The sequence below is a fragment of the Bufo bufo genome, chromosome 7 (assembly GCF_905171765.1).
Source record: "Bufo bufo chromosome 7, aBufBuf1.1, whole genome shotgun sequence".
Classification (NCBI taxonomy): domain Eukaryota; kingdom Metazoa; phylum Chordata; class Amphibia; order Anura; family Bufonidae; genus Bufo; species Bufo bufo.
In genome coordinates, this window is record NC_053395.1 from 166322917 (window position 1) to 166347347 (window position 24431).

Here is a 24431-nt window from a genome sequence, read left to right on the forward strand (position 1 = left end):
TTCTGCACTATGCATGATGGCAGTAGACGCTCTCCTGCAAACTCTGATCGCCATCAAGAGTAGACAGTAGTGTTCAGTGATGAAAGCAGGTTCTGTGTTGGTACTAATAAGTGCACATCAGAGTTCTCAGGAGGGCTGGAGAGCGCTTACTGCCATCATGCATAATGCAGAGACACCTAGGACCAATACCATGTTTTATTGGGTGGGGCGCAATCCGTTACCATGGACGTTCCCATCTGGTATTCATGGATGGAACATTGACCAGCCTTCGGTATGTCTAGGACATCGTGGAAACAATCCTACTGCCTTTTTAAAGCCTCATTCACACTTCAGTGTTTGGTCAGTGATTTCCATCACTGATTGTGGACCAAAACAGGTGTGGCTCTAAACACAGAACAGGTGCAGATCTTTCCCTTATACTGATGTCTGTGGAGGCTCCAATCCTGATTTTGGCTCATAATCACTGATGGAAATCACTGAACAAAACACTGATGTGTGAATGAGGCTTAACTCAGGCCACTTTCATACAACCAGTGTTTTATCAGTGATTTCCATCAGTGATTGTGAGCCAAAATCAGGTGCAGGCCGAAAACACAAAACAACTGCAAATCATAAAATTATAGTTTATCTCTGTGTAGCCTGCACTGTTGGTTTTGGTTCGCAATCACTGATGGAAATTACTGTGTGAAAGCAGCCTTAGGAAAAATGGTATTCCAACAAGGTAACGCCCGCCCTCACACTGCCCAATTTACACAACAAATTCTTTGGGACATCCAGCAGCTCCCCAGTCCAGTTTGATCACCAGATCTCTCCCCATCGAGAATGTCTGGGACTGGATTGGGCGACTGATTTCCCATGCGCAACAGCTAACAACCACTTTGGCTCTAAGTTGAAAGAGCTTGGAATTACATACTATGGGAGAACATCTGTATGGCCATTACCATGCCAAAGTGAGAGCCTGTATTGTGGCAATGGGAGATGCCACCGATTATTAATGTGAACCTGCCTCAAGATATACCTTGCTTCAGAACCCAAAATGAAGGGTGCACGACCTCGTTTGTGTGATCATTAACCAAGGACCTCTAGCATTTTATATTTTGTCAATATCAGCTCAATCACTTTAGGTTTTGCAGGTGTTCCTTTTCCATTTTTCAGTAGAGATTAAATAGCACGGCTCGGCATCTTCATTATTTTGACATTTTGTTAGATTTTTTTCTTTTTTTTCTTTTTCAGTTTACTGAGAGAGCATTCAATAGATGGGACGGGCTGGGCCCCGACACGAACGTTAAAGGTAAGGAAAAGTCAGTTTTTCCAAACAGCCTTTTTATTTCATACATGGAGATATTCCTTCCTGTCTACAAATAAGGCATTCAAAATGAATCCCATTTCCAGAAATGAGCAGTTTTTGTTTTATTATGTAAACTACTGACCACATTACTCCCAAATGACAGTAAAAAATATTGTAATTTAGAGTTTTCTTTTTAGAAAATGACAACTGGTCAAAAAAACTAATTGGTCACAGCAATATCGGACCTCAAATTCTGCTTAGAAAACAAGTTCATATTCATTTTTAAACAACACAGTACTAATATTTCAACTTAGGAGGAGTCCAAAAATCAATATTTTGTGGAATAGCCTTAATTTTTTGGTTCTATAACAAGGGAAGAATGATGACCAGAGAAGTGGTTTTTATTAAATTTTTCCTTAAAGGGGTTATCCCACAACTAATCAGACATCATATAGTACATGACAATCTCTTTCTAACAAAGCTAGAACCAGCCCTGCACCTCACATGGATCCAGAGATCTCCACATTTATTGCTCTGCTAGATTTATATCAAGCTGAAAGCTCAAGGGGAGGGTCTTTTCTGCTGGAGCTTTCTCCCTATCACAGTTCAGGAGGCAGTTGAACAATGAAACGGAGCAGGTGCGGCCATCAAAGTGAGCCAGAAAAAGAATTAAGAATAAAGCAAACAGCAGGTAGCGCTATACATGAGTATTACACTCACCTTTAATCCGATTTCCTGGAAGTCTCCATGACAGCACACTCGGAGAGATTGACTTCCTCTGATAGGACAGAAAAAAACACACAGAGAGGTTAAAAACCCCACCCCTTCCACTCATCGCCAGTGTATTTTAAAGGAGACCAGGATAAAGGGTATAACCTGAAGAATTATATTGAAATAAAAAAAGGGCGGGATATATGTGCTGTCATGGAGACTTTCAGGAAACCGGATTACAGGTGAGTATAATACTCATTTCCCCAGTCGTCTCCACGACAGCACACTCTGAGAACTAACGAACTGAAAAACAACTCTGGGAGGGACTACAGCACCCAGGACCTTTCGTCCAAAGGCCATATCCTCATTGGCAAATATATCAAGCCTATAATGTTTGGTAAAAGTATGGGCCCTCTTCCAAGTGGTTGCCCTGCAAATATGCTCCAGGGAGGCAGAGGCCCTTTTCGACCCAGGAGGTAGACACTGCTCTTACTGAATGGGCTCTGAGAGAAGGAGGAGGCTCTTTACCAGAGGCTGAATACGCATCTGTAATAGCACTCCTTATCCATCGGGATATGGAGTTCTTAGCTGCTTTCCTACCTCTATTAGGACCAAAAACTGCACAAATACATTTTTGTCTATCCTCCATTCCCTGGTCACGTCAACATAACAAAGGACTGCCCTTCGTACATCTAAGTTATGGAATTTCGTTTCCTGCCTGTACCTGGGATTGGCACAGAACGAGGTAATGACAATATCTTGAGACCTGTGAAAGGTGGATACTACCTTTTGGGAGAAAATTGTGGTCCAAGTTAAATATTAACTTATCCTCTAGGACCCTAAGGAAGGGCTCCTGGATGGATAGGGCCTGAAGCTCGCAAACTTTCCTAGCAGAAGATATTGCTACCAGGAAAACAGTCTTAAGAGTTAGTCACTTGATAGACAGAGAATCTATAGGCTCAAACAGGGAATCTGACAGGCCTACAAGAACTGTATTCAAGTTCTATGGAGCTATCAAATTCTTAATTCTTGGCTTTAGCCTATCTGCAGCTTTCAAAAACTTAGCAACCCAGGGGACATCATAAAGACTAGTGTTGTAGAGGGCACCCAGAGCGGACACCCGCACCCTTAGAGTGTTTGGGGAGAGACCCATATCCAACCCTTTCTGGAGAAAATCCAAAATGAGAGGGATATTGGGAGTGGACTGGTTAAACCTGTCCCTTCCCAAGAGAAGAACTTTTTCCATACCTTAACATATGCTCTGGAGGTATTGGACTTTCTGCTGAGCATTAGGGTACCTACCACCCACTGAGATAAACCCAGATCTAGGAGGATGGACTGTTCAGTAACCAGGCTGATAGTTTGAGAAGTCTGACGTTCGGATGGCTGATTGGGCCCTGCGTTAGGAGGTCCTTCATCGGGGCAAACTAGATTGGATCCTCCCTGCTGAGGGATCTCAGAAGACCGAACCAGCCCCTTCTGGGCCTAAAGGGGAACACCAGGAGTAGGGTACACTTCTCGGTATGGAATTTTTACAGGACCTTTGGGATCATCGGGATTGGTGGAAAGGCATAGACGAGACCCGACATCCAATCCTGAGTGAAGGCGTCTACCGCCACGCAGGGATCCCTTGGATTGAGGGAGAAAAAATAAGGAACCTTGTGGGTTTTTTTTGAGACGAACAGATCCGGACTCGGACTGCCCCACTGGACCTGGATCTTTTGAAAGGCTGTCTGAGAAAGAGACCATTCGCCTGGATCTAGTCTGCTGACTGAGAAAATCTGCCCTTACATTGAGGGATCCCTTTTAAGTGTACCGCTGTAAGGGATTTTAGATTATTTTCTGCCCACCAGAATATCTGTCTTGAGAGACTCTTTAGATGACCGTGCCTTGTACCCCTTTGATGACTGATGAAAGCCACTGCTGTGGAGTTGTCCGAGTGGACCAATACATGCCGGTTTCATGACTGGGTCTGTGTTGCTTTTAGACCTTCCCATATTGCCCGAAGCTCCCTGTAATTGGATGACAATTGTCTCTGAGCCACCACTGTAAAGAGATTTTTACATCTCTGGGTACCTTCTGGTCCAGAGTTAGTTGAGACCTATTCCATTTCCTGAGGATCAAATCTTGCAGGGGTCTCATGTGGTGTTGAGCCCAGGCAACCGCAGGGATGCATGACTAGAGATGACCCAGCATTTTCATGCCTTCTCTTACGGAGCAAACCGGACCCCTCATGAATTGCTGGATTTTGACCTTCAGATCCTGGACCTTTGGGGAGGGTAGGAAAGATTTCTGGAGGATGGAATCTAGAAGGATGCCCAGAAAAATTCTCGGATTGGCTGGAAGAAGGTTGGACTTCTCCCAATTGACTATCCAGCCAAGATCCTGAAGATGAGCAAGGACCACCTGAATGTGTGACTGAAGCAGATCTGTACTTTCCGCTACGACTAACAGATCGTCCAGATATTAAACTATTAGTATTCCCTTCCGGCTTAAGGAGGCCTCTACTTCTGCCACAACATTGGAGAAGATGCGTGAGTCAGAAGATATTCCGAAAGGAAGACAGTTGAACTGATAATGATGAACCCTTCCTTCCAGCTGTACCGTGAAGCTTGGATACTTCCTGGATTGAGGATGGTTCGGGATGTGGCAGTAAGAATCCTTGAGGTCTATCGTGGCCATCATAGCCTCCTTCTTGATGAGCTTCACTGCAGACCTCACAGTTTCCATTTTGAATTTGCAGTAAATGATATGTTTGTTCACTGGCTTCAAATTTATTATAGTCCTGAACTTGCCGCTTGGTTTTTTAACTAAAAATAAAGGCATATAATGACCCCTTCTTAGCTGGAAACACATTATGTTGCCCCTAGGCATAATTACACTCTCATGCCGTCAGACAGAAAGGACATTTGAGATAAGGGGAACTGGGTTAAGGTGAATTTTTGTTGGGGAAGAGATTCTATTTCTATTGCATAACCTTCTCGTATAATGTTGATAATAAAAGGGTCTGCGATGACACGCTCCCAGGTATCTATGAAGGAGCTGAGTCTTCCCCCAACCCTGATGGCGTCATTGCTTGGAGGAGGAAGGGGACGTATCCCCTTTATTGGGATTGAAGAGGAAATTTCTTCCTTTCCCCCCTTTTGTATAGCTCCACCTCCCTGATTTTTCTCTATGTGTTTTGGTATCCTGAGGTTGTGGTTTGTTAAGAAAAAACTGCCTCCTGTTTTTAGATCTGTCTTCGGGAAACCCTTTTTTGCGGTTGGTGGCGTTTTCTAGAATTCTATCCAAGTCAGGGCCGAAGACATACTGGCCATGGAACGGTAGACAAAATAAACTTGTTCTTGAACATCATATCCCCCGACCAGGCCTTCAGCCAAAGGACGTCCTTAGAAACGATACTGCCATGAACCGCAAAAGAGTTCCCAGCACCGCTCTGGATCTTCCTTCCCTGGCAGGACAGGAAAAAACACTGGCGATGAGGGGAAGGGGTGGGGTTTTTAACCTCTCTGTGTTTTCCTGTCCTATCAGAGGAAGTCAATCTATCAGAGTGTGCTGGGAGCACACGGCATCAGTGTGTACAGAGATGCCGTGCGCTCCCACTCATAGATAGCAGGCAAGAGGAGCTCCCTGTAGGAGGGAGGTATTGTCTGCGGCTGGATGAAGTGCAGGTTATCTTACTGCTGGCCACCCTTTCACTGCCTGTACCCTTGAGAGCACAGCATCCCTGTAACACTGTGATGTCCTGCACTCCAGTAAACAGAAGCATTACTTCTGTACCCTGGAGCGCACGGCATGGAGTGTACAGAGATAGGGTGCGCTCCCATGCACAGAGCTGGGCCGATAGCAGGCAAGAGGAGCTCCTTGTCCCATGAAACAATAAGGGACTCTGTGTGCAGGCCACTGTTCAGGGCGCTGTTTCACTGCTGTGAACAGTAGCGCACACCCATTCACTGGAGGAAGAGAGCGCCCTGAACAGCGCCCTGCAGGTGTAGTGAAGGAATGTACATTTTTCATAACAGGGTGGTGATGGTGGGGTGTTTGCTCACAAAATATCTCGCCAAATGGTACTTGTTTAGGCAGGCCAGACGCAAGCCAGCTGCCAAGCAGAGGGAAAATGCAGTAATCACCAATCGCAGGCTACTACACAGCAACAAATGAGAGAGGACCTGTTGCATCTCATTACTTGAACGCGCACGCTCCCTTTGTTTCACAAGACATTCAGCTAGAGAACTGATAGCAACACTGAGCATGCTCGACCTAACAAAGGCTCAGAACTACAGGTCGATGCCATGGTAATTTATGAGGAAACACAATGGGTAGCAGAGGAAGAAACTACTTTTATAACTACTGAACGGTAAATATGTGAAATGTACATTATATTAGGTAATTATTGATCATGAATTAGTCTAAAACATAAGTCATATTTATGGTAACCGGAATACCCCTTTAAATAAGTGTTTATAGCCTGTTGGTAGTTTAGAGATAAGGTTTATTAGATGACCGGCACAAAGTGAAGGTACCAGTCACACAGTGAAAAATACAGTTAACCCTTTGTGACAGAATGGCTCAATATTTTTAATAAAGGCCAATTGAAAATATGATTTTTATCCAAAAATGAGTAAAATTTGCCTCCGAAAGCGTACATAGCCTTTAAGTTTGGGGACCTGTTTTGAAGATAGGTGTGGGACCTTCTCCTGTTTAACATTTATGACTAGGGATGAGCGACTTGACTTCGGATGAAACATCCGAAGTCGATTCGCATAAAGCTCCGTACAGTATTAGAATGTATTCGCTCCGATGAACTGAAGTTATTGCTTGGAATCTTGGAACCGAACCAGAGTTTTGGAAATGTTTTTTTACAGTGCTAATTAATTTATGAAGTTATTGCGCAAAGTCTTGCGAGACTTTGCGAAGCGATAACTTCGGCTTATCGGAGCCAATACATTCTAATACTGTACGGAGCCCCTGCTCCGTACAGTATTAGAATGAAGTTTTATGCCAATCGACTTCGGATGTTTCATCCGAAGTCGATTCGCTCATCCCTATTTGACATATCCTATCAATTTGTCATAAATGTCGCAGATGGGTCAACCCTTCTACACTTCACCACTGCACAAGCAAAGCAAATAGATTACAATAGTTTTCAGGACATCAACAATCTGGAAAAAGAAAGGCTTGTGTCCCACGTGTTACATTTTATTCCTAGCATGCAGTACCGTCAGCATGACAATGATCACACCATCATCCGCAGCGACTTGAGAGAGAGCACATGCGCTGTATCACAATTTACACTGCACGACTCATGTCTTAAGCATACTGCTCCATGTGTGTCACATCACCGCACTGTTCTGTATTTCAGTCATGTCTTCCCACACAAGGCAATACTTTAATTGTGTTCATATTCTAATGAGTAAACTATCAAACCACGGGAGCATTCAGGACACTTTCTCCATTTGTGCAGAGTTGAAAATGCAATTAAATGAATGCAGTCACTTGAGAATTGCAGCCAGGGTCGACCACAATAATCTCCTTCTTTTTGTTGACTTCTCTTGAGAATTTCCTTGTTGATTGGAATGGTGTTAACCCAATTAACGTGATCTTTAAATGTATGCTCACAAACCTGTCCTGCATGAAATGCCCCCACCACCTCGAATAATTTTCCGTTCAATCTCCGTCTGACTGGAGAAGCAACACGCTGAGCCTCTTTGGAAAAAAAAGGGGGAAAGAAAAGGTTAATTCAGAATGAATCTCCGAGGGCTTTGCCAGAATCCGTCCTGTAGTTTCCCTTGACAGTTCTTTTTGTAATAGCTGTGGCTGTTTTGATCTGCAGTTTGCCCTATTTTCTCCTGGTCTTTGTAACTCGGGTCAAGACTTTCAATATTCATAATATGTTAATGATTTCCTGTATTCCTTTAACCAGTGTGCTTTTTGTCAGTTTTTTCCCCCCAAACCAGTATGTCACTGGTGAATCAAACACTTCTGCTGACCAAAATTTCAACTGCACTATCCTGTCACTGGTCTAAAATTCAAGTAAGGCTACTTTCACATCTGCGTTTTCCTTTTCGGTTTTGAGATCTGTCAGAGGATCTCAAAACCGGAGGAAAACACTTCAGTTTTGTCCCTATTCATTGTCAATGGGAAAAAACTGAACAAATCGGAACAGAGTGCCTCAGAATGCATTCCGTTTTGTTGCGTTCCCATGTCTGACACAAAGCCGCTGCAAGCAGAGATTTTGTGTGCGTCATGGAATACTGGTCAAGATGGATCTGGCATGAAACGCGATGTAAGTCAATGGTGCCAGATCCATTTTTAGAGATTATACAACCATTTTCCGTTCTGATCGGTGCAGACTGTTGTATTATTGACCGGATGCGTTTTTGCTGATCCCCTGCTGGATCTAATACATCTGAGTTTAGTTAGACCAAATTGCAAAGCCAACCAACTCTGAGTCATGGGCTCTCACAAGCGGTCCAAAACGGATCAATTTTACCCTAATGCATTCTGAATGGAAAAGGATCCGCTCAGAATGCATCAGTTCAGTCTCCATTCCGCTTTGGAGACGGACACCAAAACGCTGCTTGCAGAGTTTTGGTGTCCGTCTGACAAAACTGAGCCAAACGGATCTGTTCTGACACACAATGTAAGTCAATGGGGACGGATCCATTTTCTATGACACAATCTGGCACAATAGAAAACGGATCCGTCCTCCATTGACTTTCAATGGTATTCAAGATGGAGCCGTCTTGGCTATGTTAAAGATAATATAAACGGATCCGTTCTGAACGGATGTAGATGTTTGTATTATCTGAACGGATCCATCTGTGCAGATCGATGACTGATCCGCACCAAACGCAAGTGTGAAAGTAGCCTACCAGAAAAGAAACTCCTAAAGCAATGACATAAGCAGAGTTCAAGTATACAAAATAAAATATGATGTCAAAGGATAGGTCATTAATATCTGATCAGTGAGGATCTGACACCCCGCACCTCCACTGATTAGCTATTCCCTGTAGTCTCCAGTGCTGGAACTAGCACTTTGAATGGAACAGGAAGCACAACTCTGTTCAAAGTGTGGTGGCCATGCTGGGTTACTGTAGGTCAGCTCCCACAAAAAATATTCTACAGTTTTCAAACCAGCAACTGGATCTGAATTATTTTGTAATGGCATCTAATTAAATGTATTATAGCCAGTGAGCTATTCAATAAAATGTATCTGTATAGTGCCACCTGCTGTTTGTGTTTTTCTTATTTCTTTGTCCTACTTGCTGAGAAGTCCGCACATGCTCAGTTTCATCCTTGAACTGCCTCCTAAGCTGTGATAGAGAGAGAGCTCCAGAAGAAAGCCACGCCCTCTGAGAAAGGACACTCCCCTTGAACTGCAGGGGGAGAGGACTCCACTGCATAATGGAAACAGGACGGATCCGTTTTGCAGCCCATAGACTTCTATTATGACGGAATGAATAATGTAATGCCTCTAAAGGCATTCCGTTATGCATTCCATCATAGAATTGTGTTATGGTCCGTGGTAATGGAATCCATAACACAATTCTGCTTTTACCACTAAACGAAGCATGAACGAATTTCAAAATATGAAATTCCCTCATCTCTAATTAGGACATTAAAGAAAATATGTAAGATCTGTCTGTTTTTGTAAAAACTTTAATTCTTCATGATATAATGATTCAACAGCATATTTTGTCAAAACCGCGTTCCATTGAAGGGGGGGGTGGGTTCGGAGGTTGTTCGTACACAATCTGAAACTGTCTAGTTAGTGCTATAAGAGTCTGTACTAGGGGCTCGCCTCATTGATGAGGGGAATGGTAACAACCAGTCAATTTATTCATACATTTCCAGGAGGAATAATTGACGTTTGGCACAATGCAGGCTATGAAGATACTCCAGCATTTTATTTCATGTGGGATACATATACTGTAATTACAAAAACAGACGTGTCAGGAGTCGTGACAGGCTCTCTTTAAAATGAGCATGAAAAGCTGCATGTGTTAATTCAGTCCAAGTTAATGGTTGTTGATTGTTTGTGCTGCCAAGCACTCTCTTCCATCTGTTCCATAATCTTATAAATTTAGATGTTCTGCTCTGCCAAATGAGTTTTCTTTTTGAGCATTCTCAAAGGGTGTGTGCCAATTTTATGGTGAGCAAAAGGCACAAATGCTTGCACAAGCAGCAATTTATGTAACTTTTTTCAATCTTAACGTGTACCTGAGTTTTCAGAAAAAGCATGCATGATGGCTGCTTCTTTGTACATAAAGGAACAGTTATGTTTGGGCTTCCCTAATGTTTTTTCAGCCATATTATTTCCTGTTTCAGCTGCACAGCTAGATGCATTTCACTCAGAAGCAGGTCTCCCTTCTCCCAGCATTGTACTGCTGTGACATCCTTTCCCTTACTTCCCACTATGTTTGTTTTCAGCTCTGAAGCTCACAGAACAGATGAGGGATAAATCACACTTACAAACACACAGCAAGCTCCTGTGATGTTTAGAAGCCGTTTTATCAGGCTCAGGATCTCAGCTAAGTCTGATATGCCTCCACTTCCTCTCAGCTATCTTCTCAGTCTCTGTTAGGGCAGGTTCACATCAATGTTATGAATTCCGTTTGGTTATAACGGAATTTAGAAGACGGAATTTAAAATGGAAAACTTTAGAGGCATTCCATTTTGATCCATCAGCATTGAGGTCTATGGGCAAGCATAACGGATCAGTCTGGTTTCCGTTATGCGGGACGGAAAAGAAAGTCATGTCGACTGATGTAGATTTGCTTCTGTGGTGCATTTAATTTGCCAAGTCTTACTCCAATGCACTTCAGTGCATGAGTGCTGTTAATAAATTCCCTAAATATGTTTTCCAGCATTTAGGAACAACGTAAGATCTGACTGTGAAACTTCCCGATACAGCACTGTGGAGTACATATCACTGCTGCATAAGCAGATAATAAAGCACTTTTATTTTTTTTACTTCATTTATTCATTTTCAAATATATCATAAGAGACAAAAACATCACATCAATCCCATATTATTTAACCCAACTCCACCCCCCACTAACAATCCCCTATGAGGAGAGATACCAAAAAAAAGAAAAACACTCAACTTTATTAAGTCAATAATTCCATATTTGCCTAAACCAGTCATTCTTCCCCCTATTGCAATATATTATCCTTTCCATTTTTATGAAGAACAATCGGGTTTAATCCATTTACAGGTGAAACTCGAAAAATTGTAATATTGTGCAAAAGTCCATTTATTTCAGTAATGCAAATTAAAAGGAATTGCATTTATGCAGCTTAAAATTTTAATTTAGTGAAAAGTTTCAATATTCTAGGCTCAAAGTGTCACACTCTAGTCAGCTAATTAATCCATATCCCCTGAGCAAAGGGTACCTGAGATTGTGACTTTGGGGTTTCATAAGCTGTAAGCCATAATCATCCAAATGATAACAAAGGCTTAAAATATCTTGCTTTGCATGTAATGAGTCTATCGCATATACACTGCTCAAAAAAATAAAGGGAACACAAAAATAACACATCCTAGATCTGAGTTAATTAAATATTCTTCTGAAATACTTTGTTCTTTAATGGAAATCAAATTTTTTAACCCATGGAGGTCTGGATTTGGAGTCACACTCAAAATTAAAGTGGAAAAACACACTACAGGCTGATCCAACTTTGATGTAATGTCCTTAAAACAAGTCAAAATGAGGCTCAGTAGTGTGTGTGGCCTCCACGTGCCTGTATGACCTCCCTACAACGCCTGTGCATGCTCCTGATGAGGTGGCGGACGGTCTCCTGAGGGATCTCCTCCCAGACCTGGACTAAAGCATCTGCCAACTCCTGGACAGTCTGTGGTGCAACGTGACGTTGGTGGATAGAGCGAGACATGATGTCCCAGATGTGCTCAATTGGATTCAGGTCTGGGGAATGGGCAGGCCAGTCCATAGCATCAATGCCTTCATCTTGCAGGAACTGCTGAAACACTCCTGCCACATGAGGTCTAGCATTGTCTTGCATTAGGAGGAACCAAGGGCCAACCGCGCCAGCATATGGTCTCAGAAGGGTTCTGAGGATCTCATCTCGGTACCTAATGGCAGTCAGGCTACCTCTGGCGAGCACATGGAGGGCTGTGCGGCCCTCCAAAGAAATGCCACCCCACACCATTACTGACCCAATGCCAAAACGGTCATGCTGGCATTGCTGGAGGATGTTGCAGGCAGCAGAACGTTCTCCACGGCATCTCCAGACTCTGTCACGTCTGTCACATGTGCTCAGTGTGAACCTGCTTTCATCTGTGAAGAACACAGGGCGCCAATGGCGAATTTGCCAATCTTGGTGTTCTCTGGCAAATGCCAAACGTCCTGCACGGTGTTGGGCTGTAAGCACAACCCCCACCTGTGGACGTTGGGCCCTCATATCACCCTCATGGAGTCTGTTTCTGACCGTTTGAGCAGACACATGCACATTTGTGGCCTGCTGGAGGTTATTTTTGCAGGGCTCTGGCAGTGCTCCTCCTGTTCCTCCTTGCACAAAGGCAGAGGTAGCGGTCCTGCTGCTGGGTTGTTGCCCTCCTACGGCCTCCTCCACGTCTCCTGATGTACTGGCCTGTCTCCTGGTAGCGCCTCCATGCTCTGGACACTACGCTGACAGACACAGCAAACCTTCTTGCCACAGCTCGCATTGATGTGCCATCCTTGATAAGCTGCACTACCTGAGCCACTTGTGTGGGTTGTAGACTCCGTCTCATGCTACCACTAGAGTGAAAGCACCGCCAGCATTCAAAAGTGACCAAAACATCAGCCAGGAAGCATAGGAACTGAGAAGTGGTCTGTGATCACCACCTGCAGAACCATTCCTTTATTGGGGGTGTCTTGCTAATTGCCTATAATTTCCACCTGTTGTCTATCCCATTTGCACAACAGCATGTGAAATTGATTGTCACTCAGTGTTGCTTCCTAAGTGGACAGTTTGATTTCACAGAAGTGTGATTGACTTGGAGTTACATTGTGTTGTTTAAGTGTTCCCTTTATTTTTTTGAGCAGTGTATTAGTTTCACCTTTTAAGTTGCATTACTGAAATAAATGAACTTTGTACGATATTCTAATTTTTCGAGTTTCACTTGTAATTTGGAAGTGTCCTAACTTGTTCAGATACTGGCTTGAAATAGCAACTTTTATTAATAAAGTTTTGGGAGTACGAATATATGGTGTATATTGGGGGTACAATACATTTGGGGTTGCAGAAACTTTAGAGACAAGTACTCTAAGTTGCTATTTCAAGCAAGATTCCTTATTTTTAGGAAATGGATTGAAAAGGATTCACCTACTTTGATAGAATGGAAGAAATCTGAGGACAACTTGATAAAAATGGAATAAAGCTCTTTTGCATCCTCTAGGTCCTGATCATCTTGAAGGATTATTATGATGATGGGGTACAAGATGTAAGGTCTGATTGGAGATTATTGTGTGAAATAGTGTTAGTAATGTTACCTAGGTGTGTTAAGAGGGCGTGCAGTGTGCTTTTATATTTTGTGATCTTCCTGTACATATTCTCCAACCAAGAATAGTAGGGCAGATTTGCATACCTTAATTTACCTCACCAGATGTGCATAATGCCGATCATGGCTTTAGTGTGGAGTTTGCCTGAGGTTATGTTGTGCTGCTAAAATAGACAGAGTTGAGGGGCGCACAGAAGGCATTAATCAGCTTGAGGAAGAGCTGTAGTGAAAACTGGGATCCTGTGTCGTTTGGAAGTCTCATGAAATCCTGCCATATTGTACTCGATGGATGTTCTCGGATGACTAAAATGTGAATTGCCTTTTTATTTAAGTCAGCTGCTTAAAATCGTTGCCCAAAATGTTATTTTAATGATTGTACTAAATTCAAAGTGCCATATTCGGACAGCCCTTAACATGCATGGTGCATCGCTGTAGACACTTTGCATGGGAAGCAAACGAACAACCCATGGGGTTATAAAATGTGTGCATCCAGGTCTCAGATCTCGTTAAGATTCTTACTCAACCTAAGGTCCCAAGCGGAGGTTTTCACTTCCTTAACCAACAGTCCTTAGTATTTTCCTACTAGTATTTCTAGTACTAACATACAATCATCATCCATCCAGTGAAAGGGTCCTATTTGGTGGGCAGATACGTTCTCATTAACAAGCGGCAAGCCACGATTTAGTGAGCAGTTTGAAAGGTGTGTAACTAGACAAGGCAATGGGGGACATCTATAAAGCTATTTACACCACTTCTGTGACCTAAAAAAGTAGCAAATTATGGCACATGCCATATTTGTGCTATAAATAGCTACTTTTTGAGCTTCTGGACACTTGCGGAGAGAAAAGGGGCAGGGCTTCATGCGGCCCGTCGGATTTACTATACCTCATGCCAGAAAAAGGCGTAGGTTATAGCTCATCTACTCCGGGCCCTCACTCCAGCTGGAGTAGACTTGGTGTAGTCACCTCTGTCTGTTGCTAGGCAGCTGACTTTCAAATAGGTAAGTTCCATTATTTTCTGATCCGTTAGAAAAATACTTTAATTTGAGCATCCATTATGTTCAATTATGCTCTTTTTGCATCCGTTTTAGCCATTTCCGCCCGAGATCCGTTATTTTAGACAGAAAAATAAAAACCTTGTGGAGGACTTTTTTCTGTGTCAAATAACATCTCAGGCAGAAATGGCTAAAGCAGATGCAAAATAAGTAGAACAGATGCTCAAAATAAAGGATCCATTTTTTTTGTTTTCTGTTCTTCTGACGGATCAGAAAAATGGAAAACGAAACGGAGATGTGTGAACCTACGTAGCCTAAGATGTTAGGTGATCTGCAAGTGGTTATTTAGTAGCTCAGATGTTTCTAGGCATTGAAATACTAAAGTACCTACTGAGGAACAGTCTGTAATAATTTGCAGTACAGAGTCCTTTCTCCACATGGCACACACCTCAGATTTGTCTTCACCACTGACTCGGTGATATGAAATGCCCTACAGCATGTGGGGTGTGTATGATGATATTCTCCAGCTGCTGAGACATAAAATACTTACTGAGGAACCTCTTTTTAAAGAGATGGAGCACTCCAGGGCAGACCTGGTCTGCAAAAAGTAAAGGAGCACCTATGTAGCACCACTCATCTGTTTATAATTGCCTCCTAGTTCTAACACATCTTACCTACTAATGGGAATTGGTTGGTTACATGGATCCTTTCATGAAGTTTTTACTTTGTTATTTCTGAAAAGTGTAGGGTATCTGGTTTCTGCCCCCAAGTGAACATTTTCCTAACACTCAAGATTTGAAACCTAAGAAATCTGTGGGCAGTATTCCTCCGTAACATCAAGGTAAACTGGAAATTCTTCATTGCCCCTTCAGAACGAGGCCTTATCCTGACACTGACACATGGCAGCTGCACAGAGAAACTCTATCCGGCAAACTAGGATAGTTTGGAAAGTATTTGCCGGCTTCTGAGGCCCCAGTGCAAGGGTGTGAAGAACACAAGTCTGGCTTCCGATTACGTTCACTTTTGTTGGAGACAGGGAAGGCAGACGGCTTTAACCTCTGGAGTTCATGAGGGCGTTACATGATGTATCACAATCACTTGTACATGTGTTTCTAGCAGCTTACTTTTGGCCATTTACTCCTCAAGAAATTCATCATTTTGTCGTGTTCTCAACAAAGTGTAAATCTAGACTTCCTCCGACGTGTTGTAACCACTTGTTGGAACACCCAAAGTAATTAATCTTTATTAAAAATTAGGGTCATTCTTCGTTCACAGTATGACTGGGTCTTTAGTAGTTTATAGAGGTTCAGCACAGACCCATCATGGGATTTTTGCTTGCATTCTCGATTTCTCTTATCTGTTACACTTACATTGCCCAGTGTGCTCTTTTCATATTCATACCCCATCCTAAACTACTTGTGTTATTTTGGGTCGCATCCGGAACATGTCGGATCAAATAGACACAATTTCTGACCTTGGCTAGCACTTGCTTTTTTTTTATAGTCCTTCATTTGTTAGCTCATGGCACATCTGTTACTTGAGCAAACTGATAACACTTTAAATAGCTGGCAACCCGAGCGCACTTTGTAATTTAAGGTCCAGTAAATATTGCATCAGTGCCTCCAAGCGTGGAATTTAAAGGACCCGTCTGACTGTTATCGCATACTGCAGCCAGCGTCTGAGACCACAACTTAGTGTTTGTTACCTGCTGCAAACTGAGAATCAGGAAGTTGCTGTAAAAGGCAGATATGTGCTACAAATATAGACATTTCTGTCAGATAAGGTCAGCTTTTTCTGCGTTTCTATTATGTATTAGATGACGTGTTTGATAATCAAGTGACAGCACAATAGGACCTGCTTGGAAGGTAATTACCTGTTGCTGTTTTTCATCTGACTGTCATAGAGCATTGTGTCAAAGCGAGATCATCCAGCATCTCTTTTTGATAGTATCTTGTTTGCCTGTAGGAAAAGCAGAGCTATTAAAGCAGGCTTAGATATTCCACGGTTTTCTGTTTGTTGGAATATACCTGCTAACATCTGCTCTGTTTTATGGCAAAATTTGGGTTATACTTTATCAGCTTTAGATGAACCCCGGCTGATTTCCTCATGATCGTCTGAACACGTAATATGTATAGGGTGTCCCAGCTCCCTCCCGCAACATTAGGCATGTTAGATTTAAAACTGCCTGCTTTGTTATCACAGGAGATAAGCCATCACTGGAGGTGTGACATTGATTTGTGCACCTCTTCCCATTGAGAAGACATGTCCTTTCAGCTAAACCAAAAATGTGTGACACACCCTACTGAGAAAGGACCCACCCCCTGAGCTGTAATGGCCAATATCTTTTTAAGGTGTATGCCACCTTAAAGGGGTTGTCCAACTCTTTACAAGTGATCATCTTTCTGATCACTGGGGGTCTGACAATGGGAGCAGCGTTGCGTTAATCAACTTTGTCCACTACACAATGGACGGATCAGTGTAGCTGCCGGGCTACAGTTGACGGGCAGTGGTGCAGGCAGTCAAACCCCCACCGATCAGCTAGTGATGGCCTGTCCTGGGGATAAGCCATAACTTGTAAAGGATTGAACCACCACTATAGGTGATGTTTGTTAAGGTCCCTTTACACCGGACGACAGAGCAGCAGATTGGGAAAGAAGCACTCCTTCCCAACAATTGCCTGCTCGTCGGCAGAGGAGAGTGCTGTATTTACATGCTGCAATCTCCTCCAGAGTATGGGGAGCAGTGATCGCTAATCGCTTGTCCCCATACTGACTCATTGTTTGCCAGTTGCAGATCGTGTTTGCACAGCAAAATTTTGTGTGTGCGTAGCGTTTCCTATGAACGCTCATTAGTGATTATCTTTGGGATTCTCAGCCCGTGTAAAAGGTCCTTTAGGCTGCGTTCGCATCTGTGGCAAGAGGATCCGCCTGTCTGATCTGGCACAAATGCTGGCTGTCGGCCAGACCAAAAAGCACTGCATGCAGCGGTTTTTGTCCAGCCGAGACCCGCCATTGATGCCACCCGCCGTTAATATGAACAGTCGGACTCGTATGTTTACATCCCCGAGCAGGACTGAGAAAAAACGCAAAAAAAATTAGTTTCAATAAAATGCATCTTGTTTGACGGGGTATGGGCAGTTAACCCCTAGATACCGTAGGTTACCCAGCAGCAGTTCTCTTTTGGAGAAATTGGCACAAGGAATCAGAGCGGTAGCGCAGGTGGATATTTTTTTTTTTTTTTTTTAGCTTAAATAAAATGTTTTAAAATATTAAAGAATGCTTTTTGTTAAAAAGTAAAGAAAAATGTCTGGCTTCATATAGCAATGACTCTCACTTTGCTATCCATCCTATACATATTTCAGGTAGGACCTCGACTAACTGGCTGCCTTGTTTATCCTTTTCAGCTGTCACCCTACAGTGATAAACCCTTCATCCCTCTCTCAGGGACCATGTACAGTCCTGAATTCTTTCCCTGTGCCTACACTACTCACAAACAGTTAGGGATATTTGGCTTGTGGGTGAAATTTCAGGATGAACCTAACCTTTACAGGTGAACTTAATGTGACCATCTCTAAACATTTGAATGCACGCGTCCAACTGTTCAGTGTTTCAGTACTTTCTGTTCTCTAACAAGGAGCTTAAAATACACTACAGGTGTTTGATCCATGAATCGCCCAATAAATGTCCTGGTTCAATTAGAATTGGTATTCACATATCGACATCATAAGACCAAGACGACACCTAACAGTTGATCAACAGTACCTCTCCATTGCGAGGCTTCAGGCCAGATGTTCTCAGATGAAAGTAGCCACTGAGCTTAGAGTGTGACAGTGTCATCAGCAGGTTGCAACAGAGATATGGCGAGACTGGAAGTAGACGTCCTTTGGCCACATCCCCCATTGATGACTGCTTCATTGTGAGCAATGCCCTGTGGAACTAGATGATGAATGCCACACAACTCCAGGCACATTTAAGGGAGGTGAGAGGCACCCAAGTGTCACGTCAGACCATTCAAAACAGTTTACATCAGCGTCGTCTGCATGCTAGATGACCTGCAAGGGTACCTGACCACCGGTGTCATCGTCTTGCATGGGCAGGAAGCATCTACGCTGGCCGAGAAAGCAGTGGGCTTCAGTGCTGTTCACTGATGAAAGTCAATTGACGCCGAGCAGAATTGGTGGCCACCAACTATGTTGGAGACGTCGAGAAAACCGCTATGCATCAGCCACTGTCATTCCCAGATGAGCCTTTGGTGGTGGCGGTGTTACAGTGTGGGCAGGTGTGTCTAGTCAATACAGAACTGCCCTACACTTTGTGAATGGTACAGTGACAAGCCTATACTACTTGAATAACATCATTAATCCAGTCATTGTGCCTCTGCATGAACAACACAGCCCTAATTTTATCTTCATAGACGACAATGCGCCAGCTCATCGAGGTCACATCATTTGAGAACAGCTGCTGGAGACTGAGGTACCTCAAATGAAGTGGCCTACACTTTCTCCAGTCCTGAATCCCATTGAAAACCTATGGGATCAGCTGAGTAGCCATGTAGAGGCTGTACCACAGAACCTCAATGACCTGAGGGTCGCCCTTTAAGCAGAGGGTGATGCCATGCCTCAGCAGACAATAAGTCAACTTGTGAACAGCATGAGATGTCGTTGTTAAGCTGTAATTGATGCTAAAGACCACGTGACAAGTTATAGAGACACTGATATTTTTTGTGGGGGTATACCCACTACTGGCGTTTGCTTTTGTTTCAATAAATTGTTTGGATGAGGAAATCATCATTGCATGGCAAAGGCATTTTTTGGAGTTCCGGTGATGTACCGCGCTCTCCTTAGGGCTGCCAGGCAGAGGCTTCCGCCCAGTAAAACGGCTAGTGCAGGGCTAAAGCCCGCCCATCAGAGCCGTGTGTTATTGTAAACAAAAGATTGCGCAGGGCAAGGGAGCGCATCGGCGCATAAAATGTTCCGATGCTAACATCAGGAGGGCGGCCTGGGTGAAATTATAGGTAACCCGGACAATCCCTTTAAATCCCCTACTTTCATTATATAATATCACAGTAGCATGAACTTTTTAAATTGTCCATAAATTTCACCCGAAAGCCAAATATCCCTAACTTTTTGTCAGTATTGTATAAGCTTCTACACCGATACCTCCCTCCGTTGTATCAAGATCCACATTTTTCACGTGTCCATTACGTTACAAATGTGTGGCCAGATAAGCTCCTATATTGGGACATATGTTGTCTCCAAGTTTGTTTCATTTGCACGACTCTCCTTTCTGATTGTGGCTCTCTCAAAAGAGCCTGTTTAAATGTGGCCATAGCAAATGCATGTGCTTAATGTCATTCATACATATAAAACTTTTTCATCTTCGTTATTGCACAGCAATATAACATGCAGCAGTTTGCCAACTCCAATTCCAGTTATGTCATGTATTTGGCTACTTGTACAACCTGTCAGGTCCAGTGTGTCGGTTGCACCACATGCACATTAAATACAAGGATTTCAGATATTACCAAACATGATTTCCTTAAAGAAGACCTTTCACCACTGCTGACATGTTTGTTTTAATAGCTTCATGCATTCCCCATATAATAACAATTCTGGAGTATCTAACCTTTTGGCTCTATGTTGTGCTATTCCTTTATTATTTCTACTAGAAGTTATGAATGAATTGCTATTAGCCTTCAGTAAGGGTACAGAGGGGAGGGAACCAGTTGGGGGGTGTACCTGTCCAGACTGACTCTATCCAATCAGTGCTGCCATTTTCAGACTGTGCAGGTACACACCCCCAACTGGTTACCACCCCTCTGTACCCTTACTGCAGACTGCTAGCAATTCATTCATAACTTCTAGTAGAAATAATAAAGGAATGGCTCAACACAGAGCCATAAGAATAGATGCTTCAGAGTTGTAAGTACGTGGGGGATGCATGAATATTTCATATTTTTGCTCTTGAAGGACTTCCTGTGTTCACCCTAGTATTTCATGTCTGCAACATATATACGTTACAGTAATAATAATAAGGTTTTGTACCTGAGCTATTAAATTATCACATTATGTAACTTGCATGGTGAAGGTATGAAAAAAAACTGTTCGAATTGCTGTTTTTGTTCATGCCACCACTCATACTGTAGTTGTCACTTCAGTGGGATCAGTGCTCCAGTAACAAGATCTGTCCACTGCACAGTGGATGGAGCTGTGTACATCTAGTGCCCGAGCTACTTCCAAACAGCAGATTGGCAGGGGTCACCCCTGCACCAATCTGGTATTGATGGCCTACTCTGAGAACAGGCGTCTGATAAAAAAAAAATCCTGAAGAACCTTTAAGGCCCAATCAGGCCTGGTCAATAAGAGGTTAGAATTGATGGCAGTTAGAATTTGATCCAGATCTATTTAGATGAATACGGAGTTTACCTTTTACATATTGGGTACTTCTTCAGCTTTAGTGTATAGAAGTGGCATCAAAAGTAGCTTTTGTTTTTCTGGGAGTTTTGTACACTTGTTTTCTTTCCATGAAAGACACTGTTTTGTTAGTGTTAAGTGGGTACAGATCTGTAAAGAGCTTAGTTGATTGAAAGATATTGTGACATAAAGCAGAGATTTGGATAGCTTTAAGATTTCATTCCTACTCCTACCTATGGTTAATCAAGGGAAGATAAAAATATAGTAATGAGCAAACAGAAAGTGAACAAAAGCTGCACATAACTAAAGTTGCATTTAGATCCTGCAAGGAGCATCCAGTTGACGGGAAGGAAGTGCTCCTTCCCGACAATCGGCTGCTTGTTACATACAGCAGTCACCTCCACAGTATGAGGATGAGAGATCGCTGCTGCTATCGCCCATCCCCATACAAAATCATTGTTACTGGGCAGCAGATTGCTGTTTAGCGATCTGCGATCTGCTGCCCGTGAACGATGGTTGAGGTGTCCACCTCAGATCATTTCACTTAATTGAGTGTTTCGCTCACTGCACCTTTAGATGGGCAGATTATTGGGATCGATTCTGTGGATAGGTCCTCAGTATTAAAATCTCAGAAAACCTCCTTAAGGCTCCTATATACATTAGTGTAATGTCAGCTGCACCCGACACCAGTCTAATATGTGTTGGGAGCTGCCAACTCTTTCCCAACAGATGATGTCAGGGGAGAGAAGGATCAGGCGAAGTAAATATTTTTACCCAAACTTTTTGTTCTACCTGGAGATAAACTGCAATCAGAAGTTTCTGCCAGTTGCTTTCTCCCCTCTCCCAATTAAAAAAAAGTTTGTCCAAGCCCAATATGCGTTTGAGGAGGTCTGGAGAAAACTGTTGGCCCGTAGATTGTTCAGCTGACAGCTATTGAATGTGTATGGCCTCCCTTAGGCATGTATATTTGTGTGTGTGTGTGTATATGTATGTATGTGTGTGTGTATATATATATATATATATATATATATATATATATATATATATATATATATATATATATATATATAAAAAGGCATGCCCCTGAAAGGATTTTCACCCGCGTTTAATGTGTGCTGCTTTTTTCTTTTTCTTTTTTCTCTCTCTCTCTATATATATATATATATATATATATATATATATATATATATATATATATATATATAATTTTTTTTTTTTGTGGGGACTCACTCTGGTAGACAGGATTAGCGGACGCAGTATAGAGGCAACAACAAGTTCTTTGGATCAAACAGTTCAGTGTTTTATTCACAGTTTAGGCAAGTGACAAAACAAGCAGTCATATTAAAAAAAAAAAATTACCTTGCGGTGTTGGTGGTAATTCACACCATGCGGCAATTCTGCCTCAAAGAGTCCTTGCTCATAGCAGCACCATCCTGTTTTCACGACAAACAGGTAGCAAGCCTTCATCCAGACACAAGGCTCCCAGATCCCAATACAGAGACATGGCTTCTGAGCCCAGCTGCCTATTTAAGGACAGCCAGGTGGTGCCAAAACCCGGACCGGCATTTAAAATCCGGTCCGGTATTTGACCTCACCTGGCTGTGCTGGGAGGAAAATACCTGTTTTTCCAGACCAAACCTCACTGTGTCACACTATATATGGGATTCATTCTGGTAAACAGGATAAGCGGACGCAGTATAGATGCACCAACCAGTTTGTAAACCAAAAGTTCAGTGTTTATTCACACGTTAGAAAGTTCACAGAACAAAAAAACACTTTCAAGCAAATAAGTCACCTTGCAGTATTGGTGTCAGTTTACACCATGCGGCCTGTTCTGCCAGCAAGAGTCCATCAGCAGGCTTTAGTCGGCCTGTTTTCCCTCACTTGGGTCTCAGCCCTCCACCCCTGCACAAGTTTTGGATCCCAATACAGAGATCCCCTCTGCATGAACCCAGTGTCTTTTAAAGGCAGCTAGGTGTTAACAAAAACCCGGACAGGCACCTGCGATCCAGTCTGGTGTTTGACCTTACCTGAGTGCTAATTAGTACAGCAGCACACACTGAGAGGAAAATACCTGCCTCCACTTAAGTTCTTTTTACTGTGTCACAATATGTATATAAATAACAGCATGTTGAGCATGCATGAAATTCTGCCACATAACATTATAAACCTCCATCTACAAGGGTGCTTTCAAAAACAGATCGATCTCTCTCTCTCTCTCTCTCTCGATATACACTCGCCTAAAGAATTATTAGGAACACCATACTAATACGGTGTTGGACCCCCTTTTGCCTTCAGAACTGCCTTAATTCTACGTGGCATTGATTCAACAAGGTGCTGATAGCATTCTTTAGAAATGTTGGCCCATATTGATAGGATAGCATCTTGGAGTTGATGGAGATTTGAGGGATGCACATCCAGGGCACGAAGCTCCCGTTCCACCACATCCCAAAGATGCTCTATTGGGTTGAGATCTGGTGACTGTGGGGGCCATTTTAGTACAGTGAACTCATTGTCATGTTCAAGAAACCAATTTGAAATGATTCGAGCTTTGTGACATGGTGCATTATCCTGCTGGAAGTAGCCATCAGAGGATGGATTCATGTTCTCATTCTGTTTACGCCAAATTCGGACTCTACCATTTGAATGTCTCAACAGAAATCGAGACTCATCAGACCAGGCAACATTTTTCCAGTCTTCAACAGTCCAATTTTGGTGAGCTCGTGCAAATTGTAGCCTCTTTTTCCTATTTGTAGTGGAGATGAGTGGTACCCGGTGGGGTCTTCTGCTGTTGTAGCCCATCCGCCTCAAGGTTGTGCGTGTTGTGGCTTCACAAATGCTTTGCTGCATACCTCTGTTGTAACGAGTGGTTATTTCAGTCAACGTTGCTCTTCTATCAGCTTGAATCAGTCGGCCCATTCTCCTCTGACTTCTAGCATCCACAAGGCATTTTTGCCCACAGGACTGCCGCATATTGGATGTTTTTCCCTTTTCACACCATTCTTTGTAAACCCTAGAAATGGTTGTGCGTGAAAATCCCAGTAACTGAGCAGATTGTGAAATACTCAGACCGGCCCGTCTGGCACCAACAACCATGCCACGCTCAAAATTGCTTAAATCACCTTTCTTTCCCAGTCTGACATTCCGTTTGGAGTTCAGGAGATTGTCTTGACCAGGACCACCCCCCTAAATGCATTGAAGCAACTGCCATGTGATTGGTTGACTAGATAATTGCATTAATGAGAAATAGAACAGGTGTTCCTAATAATTCTTTAGGTGAGTGTATGTATGTATGTGTGTGTGTATGTATATATATATATATATATATATATATATATTACAGATACAGTACAGACCAAAAGTTTGGACACACCTTCTCATTCAAAGAGTTTTCTTTATTTTCATGACTATGAAAATTGTAGATTCACACTGAAGGCATCAAAACTATGAATTAACACATGTGGAATTATATACATAACAAACAAGTGTGAAACAACTGAAAATATGTAATATTCTAGGT

General features: G+C 42.8%; 1 protein-coding gene across 2 annotated transcripts in view; it reads left to right on the top strand.

Moving 5' to 3' along the window:
- UBE2F (ubiquitin conjugating enzyme E2 F (putative)) overlaps nucleotides 1-24431 on the top strand; it is a 279007-nt gene that overhangs the window by 165126 nt on the left and 89450 nt on the right. For both annotated transcript variants that reach the window (XM_040441854.1, XM_040441853.1), the window contains exon 7: nucleotides 1234-1291. In XM_040441854.1, the coding sequence (XP_040297788.1) occupies nucleotides 1234-1291 (58 nt within the window). The remainder of the gene's footprint in view (nucleotides 1-1233; nucleotides 1292-24431) is intronic.